Source organism: Amborella trichopoda, chromosome 1 (genome assembly GCF_054954075.1).
Source record: "Amborella trichopoda isolate Santa Cruz 75 chromosome 1, AtrichopodaSantaCruz75HAP2 v2.0, whole genome shotgun sequence".
Classification (NCBI taxonomy): Eukaryota; Viridiplantae; Streptophyta; class Magnoliopsida; order Amborellales; family Amborellaceae; genus Amborella; species Amborella trichopoda.
In genome coordinates this window covers 40,146,306-40,159,208 of record NC_142336.1, presented here as the reverse complement: position 1 = coordinate 40,159,208, position 12,903 = coordinate 40,146,306, and the positions used below count along the sequence as shown (strand labels likewise).

General features: G+C 34.7%; 1 protein-coding gene across 3 annotated transcripts; it reads left to right on the top strand.

The window, feature by feature from the left end:
* The first annotated feature begins 1,189 nt into the window (after positions 1–1,189).
* On the top strand, positions 1,190–6,312 carry LOC18437513 (aquaporin NIP1-1). Of its 3 annotated transcripts, none has more exons than XM_020669212.2 (5): positions 1,190–1,739; positions 2,009–2,230; positions 2,444–2,548; positions 2,750–2,811; positions 6,039–6,312. In XM_020669212.2, exons 1-5 carry the CDS (start codon positions 1,581–1,583, stop codon positions 6,256–6,258), a joined length of 768 nt encoding a protein of 255 aa, XP_020524871.1. In that variant the 5' UTR covers positions 1,190–1,580; the 3' UTR covers positions 6,259–6,312. The 3 variants fall into 3 exon arrangements, with proteins under 3 accessions (XP_020524871.1, XP_006847785.2, XP_088721371.1); XM_006847722.4 differs by having other exon boundaries at positions 1,191–1,739; positions 2,444–2,641; XM_088865245.1 differs by lacking the exon at positions 6,039–6,312 and having other exon boundaries at positions 1,191–1,739; positions 2,444–2,641; positions 2,750–2,815.
* The last annotated feature ends 6,591 nt before the right edge of the window (positions 6,313–12,903 follow it).

Genomic DNA, 12,903 nt, shown 5'->3' with positions numbered 1-12,903 from the left:
TGTTGAAAATTTCTTTCATCTCTAGCTATAAAATTTAAAATATAAAAAAAGATACAGATTGAGTAGATCTAGAAACACTCGATAATATTAAAAATAGCTAGATAGCTTGTTACAAGATGCATTATTTTTAAGAATCAATTTTTTTTTTTCTATACTTTTTTTTTTAAGGTAGAGATGATCAATCGGACGGATTTTCAAACATTAGAAACTTCCTTCTAGGTTATTTTTGAGGTGCACATTTTTTCAATTATAAAGTTTACACCTTAAATAAACTTGTCCTTCTAACTGATAAGAACACAAACCACATAGGCATATTTTAACATAAACGCGGTCAATATGTTCAACTTTGTTGAAATGCTGCCATAACAGGAGCATCATTTTATAAATAAGCCGTCCAAATATTGTCCGTCCTCAATGTCTTTCCCTCCCGCCATAATCAACTATTCAAGTATGGGCCACTTTCTCTCTCTGACATGGTCAACTACTCTAGCCTAAGGACCACCGCCGTGTAGACCCTGCTTGAGTAGTGAAGTTCTGCGCATGTGCGAGAGATTTATTTGAGCAATGGTTAATTGCTTCGAAACCCTATAGGAAAATGTTGTTCTCGTGCCGGAAACCCTTATGATAGACATGAAAGTCAATTTCTCCTCTTAGATTATGAATTTTAAACCCCCAAAATGGTACACATCCGGTAAATTTGTGAATCCTTAGAATAGATGAATATATGTTACAAGATACACAATCTTTATAGCTCAAATGGGCGGGAGCTTTGGTGGTAATATTGTCGTGCTCCATGATGAAGTCTCTTACTCCATAATCATCAAAAAGTAGGGGCTCAAATCCCCACTAACTTACCCATTAGAAAAAAAGCCCGGGCTTAATTGATTAGCGCTTGACAATTTGCAATGTTATGTCTTAAGCTCAATTCCTACCGAGGGTAAAAGCCCTCTATCCGCTGATTCACCCAAAAAAAAAAAAAAATTCCTACCGAGGGTAAAAGCCCTCTCTCCGCTGATTCACCCGACAAAAAAAAAAAAACATGTTCTCTCAAATACATAATTTTCAATATCAAAATAATCGAGGGTTTTTCTAATGCTAAAATTACAATTTCCTCCCTGGTTTTGGGGTGCAAGTTACCTTTTAGGGTAAGGCTTAGGCCTCATATAAAGCTTTCCCCTGCTCTCCAAATTAATATGAAGCTTCATTTTTGGTGGTGGGTTGTTGACCCTCCTTAACTCTCCTCCCATTTAATGGAGCAAATATTTCACACTTTTCAACCATCTCATCCTCATCCCCATCCCCTTTTCATAACTCATTTCGTTCATTTTCTCACTTCCTTTTTAGACCTATTCTCCTTTCTTTTCTTTTGACCAATTCATTGTATTTGTGACACAGTGTGAGCTCTGTGTTCACATAAGAACCCCATAAAGCCAATCAGTTTTGCTTTGCCTAATTCAGTTCAGTTGTAGTTGCTTTGCTTTAGTTTGATGTTGAGTTTTGGTGCAGGTGTGAGAAAGATGAAGCTTTAGTGAGTGATTATAATTCTTAGTTTGGGTTCCTGTTTTGGGTGTGATTTGCTAATGGCTTCTGAGCTGAGTAACGGACATATGAATGTTCAAATCAATGGGAAGAGTGGTGAGAATGAGATTTATCAGATTGAAGATGGGGTTTCTCCTGCTACTGCTTTACATGCTCCTAAACCACCAAAGTTTCAACTCTCTGTGACTTTCATACAGAAGGTCAGCAAACTCTCTATCTGTCTCTCTGTTTTACATGCTTGAAATGATCAAAATCCTTTGTTCTCTCCAACATTACATAAAATGATATTTGGAACAAAATTTATGGTCTCTCTAACTTTATTTGGGGAGTTATTTCAGAGAAATTTTCTCCACCAACTTTATTCAGAAAGTTATTGCATTATTACTCTCAATCTCTCACTGAAAAAAAAAAACAATTGTAAAGTATTGGTGCCCATTCAAATTATGTCTCTTTTGGGTATGAATTGCAGATAATTGCAGAGATCTTGGGTACTTATTTTGTGATATTCGCGGGGTGTGCATCGGTGGTGGTTAATCTAAGCAAAGGGAGTGTGACATTTCCTGGAATTTGCATAGTGTGGGGGCTTGTGGTGATGGTCATGGTTTACTCAGTTGGCCATATTTCAGGAGCCCATTTCAACCCTGCTGTTACTATTGCCTTTGCTACTTGCAGAAGATTTCCATGGAAGCAGGTACAAAATTTCGTGCTTAAACAATTTTTTCTCATATGAAATAGTAAAAATTTCCATTAAAGAAGAGAGGAACCATTTTCAAAGTACTAGCAATTATTTTGAGGAAGAAGAAAATTCACAATAGGAAGAAAGATCAATCACATTCTCTTAGCCCCACTGTAAGATTGGGTTCTTATTGACTTATAGGAACTTTTTTGTGTCTGTAAATTTCAGGTACCTCCTTATGTTTTGGCTCAGGTGTTGGGATCAACCCTTGCAAGTGGAACACTTCATCTGTTATTCGGTGGGAAATCCGAGCATTTTCCAGGAACAATTCCGGTTGGATCAGACCTCCAATCACTTGTTCTCGAATTTATCATCTCCTTCTTCTTGATGTTTGTTATTTCCGGTGTTGCAACCGATAATCGAGCGGTACAAACATTTTTTACAAAAAGTAGTACCGGAAGGATCATAGCAATTGTAACTTGGAAGTTTTCGTGATGTTCTTTAATTATAATCTTCATTTGTTGGTAATGGCAGATTGGAGAACTTGCTGGAATTGCAGTAGGAGCTACAGTGCTATTAAATGTGCTTTATGCTGGGTGAGTAACGGAGAACCAGAATTGATTTCCTTTTTTCATTTATTTTTCAATTTTCTCAAAAGGCATGTCCCCCATAGTTTGGGTATTTATATTTCTCACTATTTATGAAGATTTTTTTTAGTTAAAAATCAAGAGTAATTTTACTTCATGATGTCTCATAATTCACCCTTTCAGTAGATATACCGCCACAAGTCAAGAACAATGTACCTACCACACTTGCCTTGGCCCTTGCCTGAAGCGAATTACTCAACTGAGTGCCACGGGCTGGACCGAGTCATGCACAAGGCAAAGAAACCAAATAAAAGAATAAGAATAAGAATAAGAAAAATTTGAAAAAATAAAAAAATGTTTGTAAAGGTAAGATAAAACTGAAAACAAAGTAGGGAGAGCAAAATAGATTTGAAAAAAATTTGATTTACAGTTTGGAGCACTAAAACCAAAACTCTAGAAAAGATAAAAATAGAGATTAAGGCAAAAAGAACTCACAAATCATTAACAAAAATATCAAAATCATATATAAAAACATTTATAAGTCATCTTGAAAGAAGGACTAGTGTGATCTAGCTGGAGTATATAATAAATTTTTTTTGTTCTTTTTCAATTCTTTTTCTTTTCTTCGTGGCTTAGAACACTCACTAGTAATCTTTTTATAATATAATAATTTAAAATAAAATAAAATAATACAATAGGATCTCAAGAACTTGAAGCCATTTAAAACCACACTTTTCATCAACAAAGAAAATACATAATCTATACTTGAGAATAAAAGACAAAATAAATAAATATGGAAGAAACAAAAGAGGGAGTTGGAGATTACCTCAATCGGGCTTAGTACACCCCACGTCGAGTCTCCTTTTTTCAATGGTATTTGGGATTTTTGATCAGTCTCTTGATTTTTCATTCTTATGGCAAAACCCAAACAATGCACATGGATCCTAATCTAGAACTACCTACCTAAAGATTCAATGCTCAAGCCTAATATAAGCCCCTTAGCTTGATCCTTATGAGAGATAGAAATCACGAAAGGACAGAGAAAACTACTAGCTAGGGATGATCCATTTGCTATCAAAACCTAGCTTGATTTACAACCCATGAGAGAGATTCAAGCTTAACCTAATTTAGCTTGGGCAAGCCCCCTTTAGGATAGTTTGTGTGTGAGAGAGAGGTCAGCTAAGGTGGTGCATGGCCTCTTATGTTTCTTGGAGAGAGAGAGAAATCTATGTGAGAGAGGCTAGAGAGAGAGATTCTATTTTAGAGAGAGAAGAGAGAGTAAGTAAGATGTGTAGAGACAAGAGAGGAGAATAATCTTTTTTATAGATTTTTTATGCGTTAGGGTTTATCATAAAATTGTAGGAGCAAATCTTAAGTGTCAATATAAAGAAACTTGTTGGGTGAGAGATGTGAGTCATCCATTCTCTAGATCCACCATCAAGATGCTAAAGAAGGTGTTAGAACCTTGTCCTCTTATTTCTAAACCTAGTCCCATCAAATAATTTAAAGAAAAAATTATCTCTTTACTTTCTCTATTAGTAAATATTCATTCTTCTTTTTCAAATCAAATTTTCTTGATTAACAAGATATTCTAAAACTCAATATTATCATTCCTTAATGCAATCAGGCTTCTCTCCAAAAATAGAAAACCAACTACCATGGGATGCCTCTCACCATATTTAGCAAGAAAGGCAATCCTCTATGGATGGGGCTTACCACCCTTTGGTGGCCACTCATGGGCCCCACCCAATTGTCCTATGTGATTTAAATGATAATTATGGAGGGTCCTACATATTTTAGAAACAATAAAAAGTGTTTTTTAGATTTTTCAAAACTCTTAGTTTATTTAAAACTTTAAAAATGAATTTTTCTTGATTTATAAATCCAAATGACAAAATTAAAATATCACAAAATTCACAAAAATTCAAATAAACTTTCTAAAAATCAAATAACATAAAATTAATTTAATTAAATTAATTTTGATGGGAATGGATCTAAATAGGTCTAAGATTTAATCAACACATAGGAGCACTCCACCTTCAATTGTGGACCACGATCTACACTAGTTTTCTCAAACTGACCTAGTAGTTCCTATGACCCACAGTTCACTACAAGGGCTCATGATTGGACAACTAAAGTCCATCAATAGACTAGGGAACGTAATCCCAATATGTGGATTTCAGGTTCTCCCCTAGAGACAAACCATGATCCACCAAATTATGATGCAATCATGACTCTATAGTGCATAGAAGTAATCTCTCACACATATACACTCTTCACAATTAATGGTGGATTACTATCTCAGTATTGTTATCTATGTACATACCATGTGATGATACAACAATAAGGTTTTAGTCTTGTCTCTATAGACTATTCATCACACACAAAGGTAACACAGTCCCTCGGCTCTCATCCAGACATATTCCGACCTCACCAATGGCTAACCCACTAAAACTTCATTGGTTACATCTCTATGCACATGTACTTTTGGTTTTCCAACTCGGCTGGACTAGCACATCAATTCTAGTCCATGTGTCGACAAATTGCATTTTCCTAGTATGGTTCACAAGAAGAACATACTCCCACTGAGTTTATGATTCATTTATTCAAATGTTTATACAATCTCTCTTAAGGCTTTTAAAAGCTACATAAACCCGACACATTTCACATTTTTTACAATTTTTTTGGAATTTCTTTTATGCCCTCGAGTTGTACACACAACTGAAAAAACTTGCAAGGCCGAATTACTCCCGTGAGTCTAACTAAACTCAGGCGAGTCTCATCACATTGGTAAAGATTCATTAAATCCAGTTTTTCTCATCATACTGTTTTAATTTAAATTGGAGTATTTTTCTAAAGCTTATGAGATTAAGAGAAAACTAGAAAAACATCTTTTTTTTTTTAATTTTATTTAAAGATTTTTTTCCCTTTTTTTTTATACAATTGAGCTCTAGATGTCACATCGTGCAATTGCAACGTCCTGGCCACCCAGGCCTAGAGCCCATTACTATTGAAGGACCTTTAATTAACATGGAACAAGAAATTCTTTTCTAATTCCTAGTCCAGATTTATGCAGATAGATACATAATAACATCTACTCTTACTTTTAATTTTTAAAAGAAACATAACAATCACAAGTCTTATTTTTAGATTTATTCCTTTTCATTTAAATTTGCATTGTCATTTTCTAACAAATAGATGTGCATTCTTAAAAATGAAATTGGGGAATTTTACAGGCCAATTTCAGGTGCATCCATGAATCCAGCAAGGAGCTTGGGGCCAGCAATCGTAGGCAACAGATATGAGAGCATTTGGGTGTACGTTGTGGGCCCAATTTGTGGGACCACCCTTGGAGCGTGGGCCTACAACCTCATAAGGTTCACGGATAAGCCCCTGCGCCAGATCACCAAGAGTGGCTCTTTCTTGAAAAGCCGAGCCACAAATTCCCAAGTGTAACCAAGCCGAGGATTTTGTACTTCAGCCCTTTTCAATTACAAGGATACCATAAAATATATATATATCTCTCTCTCTCTCTCCATATATATATATATATATATAAACTTCTGTCATTTCATGGTCTAGCTCAGTAGTTCAGATTGAATCATGACCGATCTAATGATCATAGTTGTATTTTGTAATTGAATTTTATTTTTTTTTCTACAAATCCAAATCACTTGAAATTTAGAGCATCTATTCTTCAAAAGTATTAGAATCTAATAAAAATATCAAAAAAATAATTCGTATAAAATAAATTGATCAAAATATCTTTGAAACGTTCTAGAGATATTTTGGTCCATCTATCTTATGCGAATCATTTTTAAAATATTTTTATTGTAAGTATCTTGAAGAGAAGAGTCCATGCTTTAAATTCATGTTATTTGAATTTATATAAAAAACATTAAAATTATATTACCGAAATACAGTCTAGACCGTCAGATCGGTCATATTCAATCTGACCTATTGGGTTTATACTATTCCATTAGCTAGTGAGCTGACCCTAATGTGTGTGTGTGTATATATATATATATATATATATATATATATATATATATATATATATATATATATATATATATAGGAAAATTCTTCTTAATGCCTATTGGCAAAAATGAACCGTGATTTCACCTACCCTCCATCACCATTCAAACTTCATCGTACAGTCACAGTTGTCCTGTAGTGTTTCATTTTTCATTTTTTTTCTACAAAGCCAAATTACTTAAAACTTAAAGCATGTGTACATCTTAGTAAAAACACATCTAATAAAAATATGAAAAAAATAATGTAACCACACTTCTAAAAAACTATATTTATGGAATTTATTTTTAATATAAAGAGGTCACAATCATTGTTATTCATCATATTTCAAATTGGTTGTTGTAAGATTGTTATTGATTAGATTCAAAGTTCAAAAAAAAACTCCTCAAACTTTATGACCCACCCCGAGCTTTCCTATTTAATATATAATGAATAAGAGTTATTGCAATCTCCATGTAAGAAAGATAAATGGTCTCATAGTATCCAACCTCACATGTGTATAATGGTTTCTAATGGGCGATTTCAATTCAATTGAGCCTACAGTCATCAAATTCTCTTAATTTTTTTTTCTTCTTTTAATCCAGTGATTAATATAACTCTGTTTGACTAAAAAATCATTCAAATCCGACAACGCGAACCGAATTAGGCCCAATGGGATTTTCAAATGACTGCCTCTTAATATCTCGCGAAATGTACCTGCCTGTTACACCCTCTATGGGTGTTAACACATATATCGACCGTCCAATTTTTTTATGGATAGTTGGGGGCATTCGCTCTCCCCCTCAAAATCCGCCCTATTCTTTAATGGATTCAAGTTGACAAGCCATACTCACTAGTAATTTTCATTCCTATCATGCGCAAGAGATTTTTTTTTCGCTGAATTATCTAAAAACAATAAACATATAACATTTTTTTCCACCCAACTGGTTCTGAGCCGGCTAACGTTTTTCAAGCCGGCTCACCAGGCTAGCGCCACGTTTCAATCCGGCTCTCCGATTTTTAAGACACTGTTTACAACATAGGAAAATTTTCAGAATGGGACATCAATTATTCTTTGCCCGTGGCCAACATGTATCTATAATGATTAATTATTGAAAGCGTTTGAGAGCTCTCAGTCTTCCTTATGTAATATGAATATTACAATGAAATCGACCCCATAGCGGGGAATATGAAAGCAATGACAGGAATTCCTTATATTCAACTTTGTCTGGAGACTACTATGGAATTAATAATGTATTCTTTTGCAAGTTTGTCAAGGAAAAGTTTAACACAACAATTTTCCATCCAATTTTTCAACAAGGAGTTAAAGGTGGTTCCCATCTACCTTTTTTAATTGGTCGGCGTGGAGCAGAGGTTCAACGCTGAGAGTTTATTAGTGAACTTTTTTTTTTTTTTTTTTTTTGAATATTAGTGATAACTTGAGGAAATAAAATCAACAATTGTTTCTTTCGGGCTGGAGCGCATTTGTACAATATGCGGCCCAGAGGTATAAAGTAAAGATGGGTGCAAACAGGTGGTCATCTAAAAGCAATTGTAACTAATGGTCCAACTATTTTTTTTATAGAATTATTATTTTAAATTTTTAAAATTTATATATGTTTTGATACTCATGATCTCCATGTTAAAAATTATATATCCTTTAAAAATAAGGACTAAATTATATTTAAAAAATATATTTATTACCAAGCCCTCATTTATACAAGTGTGGGCTTGGCCGCATGCTAACTGCGTCCAAATAAAACACAAACGCATGGCAACAAAGTTCATCGCGACATATTATCAATATCTAGAGAAATAATTAAGGGAAAATTACAAAAATTACACTTTCTATGCAACTTACACCAAACCTAACTTTTTCTATCACTTTTTTCTCCAAAATATATTTTCTATGCAAATACCCCCAACCAAAAATAAAAAGAAAAAAATGCTTAAACTACCCTCATTTACTTTTACCTTACCCACTCCTCTCTCTCCTCTATCCGACCAAAATAGGGGCTCCGACACTGTATGAGTACAGTCTGGCAGTAGGGCTCTGACACTGTGTAAAGTGCGGTTTGGCAATACGGCTACAACACTGTGTAAGTGTCGTCCGACAGTAGGCCTCCGACACTGTGTAAAGTACGGTCTGGCAGTTGTAAAGGGCGGTCTGGCAATAGATGTTACTGGATTCCAGGGCTCCGGCACTATGTAAAGGGCGGTCCGACAGTACTCAGTTTTGGTCTGGTAGTTGTCTTAGGGCAGTCCGATACTTGTGCGCTCCGGCAATGTGATGGTGCGCTTCGGCAATGTGATGGTGCGCTCCGACAATGTGCTACAAGGGTCCAAAAGTCAACGTCAAATCTAGCCAAAATGAGTTTTGTATAAGGGAAGGGCATTTCCATTTTAAAAAAATGAACTTTTTCCCTTGGGGTATTTGTATAGAAAATTTGTTTTAGGGAAAAAAGTAAGAGAACAAGTTTAGGTTGGGGGTAAGTTGCCTAGAAAGAGTGTCGAGTATGTAACCAGTAAGGCGGCTCAACACAATCAGAACCATAATTATCAGGAGCATGAGCGTCGGAGCGACAGCTATCCAAAGCACGAGGAGCGAGTTCCAGTGAGGGTAAAAATAGCGGATCGCCATCTCGTATGAACAGGGAGCACGTTCCTAATACATCGGGATCTAGATCGTTATTAAACAAGTACTTGTTTCATGTCAAATGAGATTGTATTCCCATATTCATTAGGAATGTGCTCCTATTGACAACAGGATCACCCCCTAACTAAGAATGATTGTAATCCTATGTGGAAAGGATCGAGCTTCATTCAAGGAAGGATCACATTTTGTACAATTATCAACAAATGTCCACCTTGACTGATATTAGACATGTTTCAGATCTAAAGAAGAATCTTATCTCTTTGAGTACGTTAGACTCCAATGACTGTAAATTTGTTGGAGAAGGTGGAGTTATAAAGATTCTTAAGGGTGTTCTGGTTGTGATGAAAGGCAAGAAGATTAGACTGAATTTATGTGTTGTTTGGGAATACTATCATAGATAGAGCAACAACTTTCATATCTGTTAATGGTGATCCTGACTTGACTCAGTTGTGGCATATTCATTTGGGCCATATGGGTGAGAGAGCTTTGGTAGAACTTAGCAAACGACAATTGATAGATGACATGAAGAAGTGCAAGTTGGACTTCTATGAGCACTGTGTTTATGGTAAGCAGTGTAGGGTGCAATTTCACAGGTCAGAACACATCACAAAAGATATTATTGATTATATGCATTAAGATGTATGGGGCCCTGCATCAATTGTCTCAAAAGGTGGTTCCTTCATAGATGATTTCTTAAAGAAGGTGTGGATTTACACATTGAAGAAAAATGTAAATGTATTTAACATATTCAACCATTAGAAAGTTATGGTCAAAGACAGACTGGGAAGAAGGTCAAAATGCTTGAGGACTAATAATGGTGGAGAGTACACGTTCGCGGAACATATGAATTTTTACAATAACAAAGGAATTATTTGTCACTTCACCACTCCGAAGATGCTGCAACAGAATGGAGTTGTTGAGCGCATGAATATGACACTTCTAGAGAAGGCCCGTAACATGTTGAGTAATGTTGGTTTGTCAAAAGACTTTTGGGCAGAAGCGGTCAATACGGCGTGTTACCTCATCAACATGTCACCATCTATAACAATAGACTTCAAAACACTACAAGACGTATGGTCCGATAAACTTGTTCTTTATTCTCATTCATGAATTTTTTGTTGTCCTGCTTATGTTCATGCGAATGATGATAAGTTGAGTCTCATATCAAAGAAGTGTATTTTCCTTGATTATATGGATGGACTTAAGGGCTACAAAATATAGCGCCCAGATCCTAAGTCGCCTAAGTTTATTGTCAGTTGTGATGTTAAACTTGATGAGTCAGTCATGTTAAAACACATTAAAAAGGGTGCAGAAAAAGAAAACAGCAGCAGTAGTGATGCAGTTAAGGTGAAGTTGACAACTCCATAAAATACTTCAAAATATGTGTTAGAAATTCCCTGTGAAAGAGTGGGGGAAGATGTTGATCATGAGGAAGTTGTTGAGTCTACTCCACTTGGAGAAGAGCCTCAGCTTAGAAAGAGAAAGAAAATAAAAAAAGCCAGTGGTGTGATACGGTTTTGAGGACATGATGACTTATTTATTGGTTGCCACAAGCTAAGATCCATCCACTTGTAAAGAAGCTACACAGGATGGTGACAGTAGCAGGTGAAGTGAAGCCATGGATATAAAAATGGAATCCCTTTAAAAGAATCTTACTTGGGATCTCGTGAAGTTGCTTAAAGGCAAGAGAGTCATTGGATGTAAATCAGTTTATAAAACGAAAGATGGGTCACTTGAGACTAGTGGTGATCGGTTTAAGGCATGTTTGGTTGCAAAAGGTTATGGGCAGAAAGAAGCTGTTGACTATAATGAGATATCTCTTCAGTTGTAAAACATATTTCTATTAAGATATTGCTAGTTATGATGCTTTGTTTGATTTGGAGTTAGATCAGCTTGATGTCAAGACTGCATTCTTTCATAGAGATTAGAAGAACATATATATATATATATATATATATATATATATATATATATATAACTCAACCAGAAAGGTTTGTTATTAAAGGCAAGGAGGACGATGTCTGCAAGTTAAAGAAGTCATTGTATGACCTAAAGTAATCTCCTAAGCAATAATACAAGTGCTTTGATGTATTCATGATTGAACACAAGTATGTCAAAAGTAAGTATGAGAATTATGACATTTCCTTATTAATTTGTTAATGATTGTCTTGAATTATTGATCGCTATTTATGGGATTATTTTCCTTTAATTTAGGTTTCTTATTTATTTAAATAGAGCCTATTATTTAGGATTTAAGCTTATGGATAAATCCTACGTAGATTACGATGGGGCCTTAAGTTCACAAGTAGATAGAGATAAAATTAAGTTTCCCAACTTTATGGAAAAAAAAGAGGATTGGGTAATATAGAGAGAGAAAAGGATTCAAAAAAATGGAGAAAAACTTTTGGGGTTTTTTGTAGAGAGAAAATTATAAAGAAGAAGGCTTGGTGAGAGATTGAGACTCTGGTACTCTCAAGTAAGTTGCTTTGTAATTTTTTTTTTTTGATTTAGTGAAATACATAGATCGTCTTCACCTGTGGATGTAGTCTCAACTGTGATGAACCACTTAAATCCTGGTGTTATTTTTTCTGTTATTTATTTCTTGCTTTATTTTTGTTGCTTACTGCTTGTTTTTTTTGTTGATTCTTTTTTTTTCATATTTTATTTGCCAAAAATCAACATGTTTGGACTTTTGTGCATAATAAGTGGTATCATAGCATGGTTTGGATTTTTTAGTATGACAATAAAGGTTTCAAATGCAAGGTTCGAGATGGACAAATTTGATGGCAAACACTATTTTTCACCAAGAATGGTGAATGAAGGTGATTTTAATATCAATGTGAAGATTGTTGGATTTAGTGTTATCCAAAATCATCCACATAAGTAAATGTCATATTATGTGGGATTGGGATATTATCATATTATGTGGAATTGAGATATTATTATATAATGTGGGATTGATGAATTTTCTTATTATGTGAGATTGATATTTGATAAGTTTCATAAATGAAATACAAATCGAAAAAGAATTAAGACTCTTGGATATATCTTTTGGTCTTTTGAGGTATATGTAACATCAATAGGAAGTTTCCTATTTAGTGTCAATTCCTAACCTTATATATATGGGATGAAAATTTTGAGAATTTTGTACCTTATTTGGGTCACCATATGGGAAAGGTGGTTTCATCTAGAGAGAAAGGGGGGCAGGGCCTTATGTGCATAAGATGTAATGTTTCCTTTTAGAGAGAAGAAAGATTCATATGGATAAAAACATTGTGATGATGTCTCTTGTGGACTCTGAACATTGAGAGGCTTATTTCTTGTAGAGAAGTAGTTCCCATTGAGATTTTGGGTGGTTTCTTCAAATATTCAAGAGATATATACAAGAGTTCTAATCTTTTTCGGATTTCTATTTCATTTATGAAACTTAT

What these genes read in the sequence shown, in the direction of transcription:
- LOC18437513 (XM_006847722.4), top strand. Translation starts at nt 1,581, where the DNA reads ATGGCTTCTGAGCTGAGTAACGGACATATGAATGTTCAAATCAATGGG. An exon ending in GAAGATTTCCATGGAAGCAG is followed by an intron (nt 2,231 to 2,443) that starts GTACAAAATTTC and finishes TGTAAATTTCAG; the next exon opens with GTACCTCCTTATGTTTTGGC. An exon ending in TTAAATGTGCTTTATGCTGG is followed by an intron (nt 2,812 to 6,038) that starts GTGAGTAACGGA and finishes GGAATTTTACAG; the next exon opens with GCCAATTTCAGGTGCATCCA.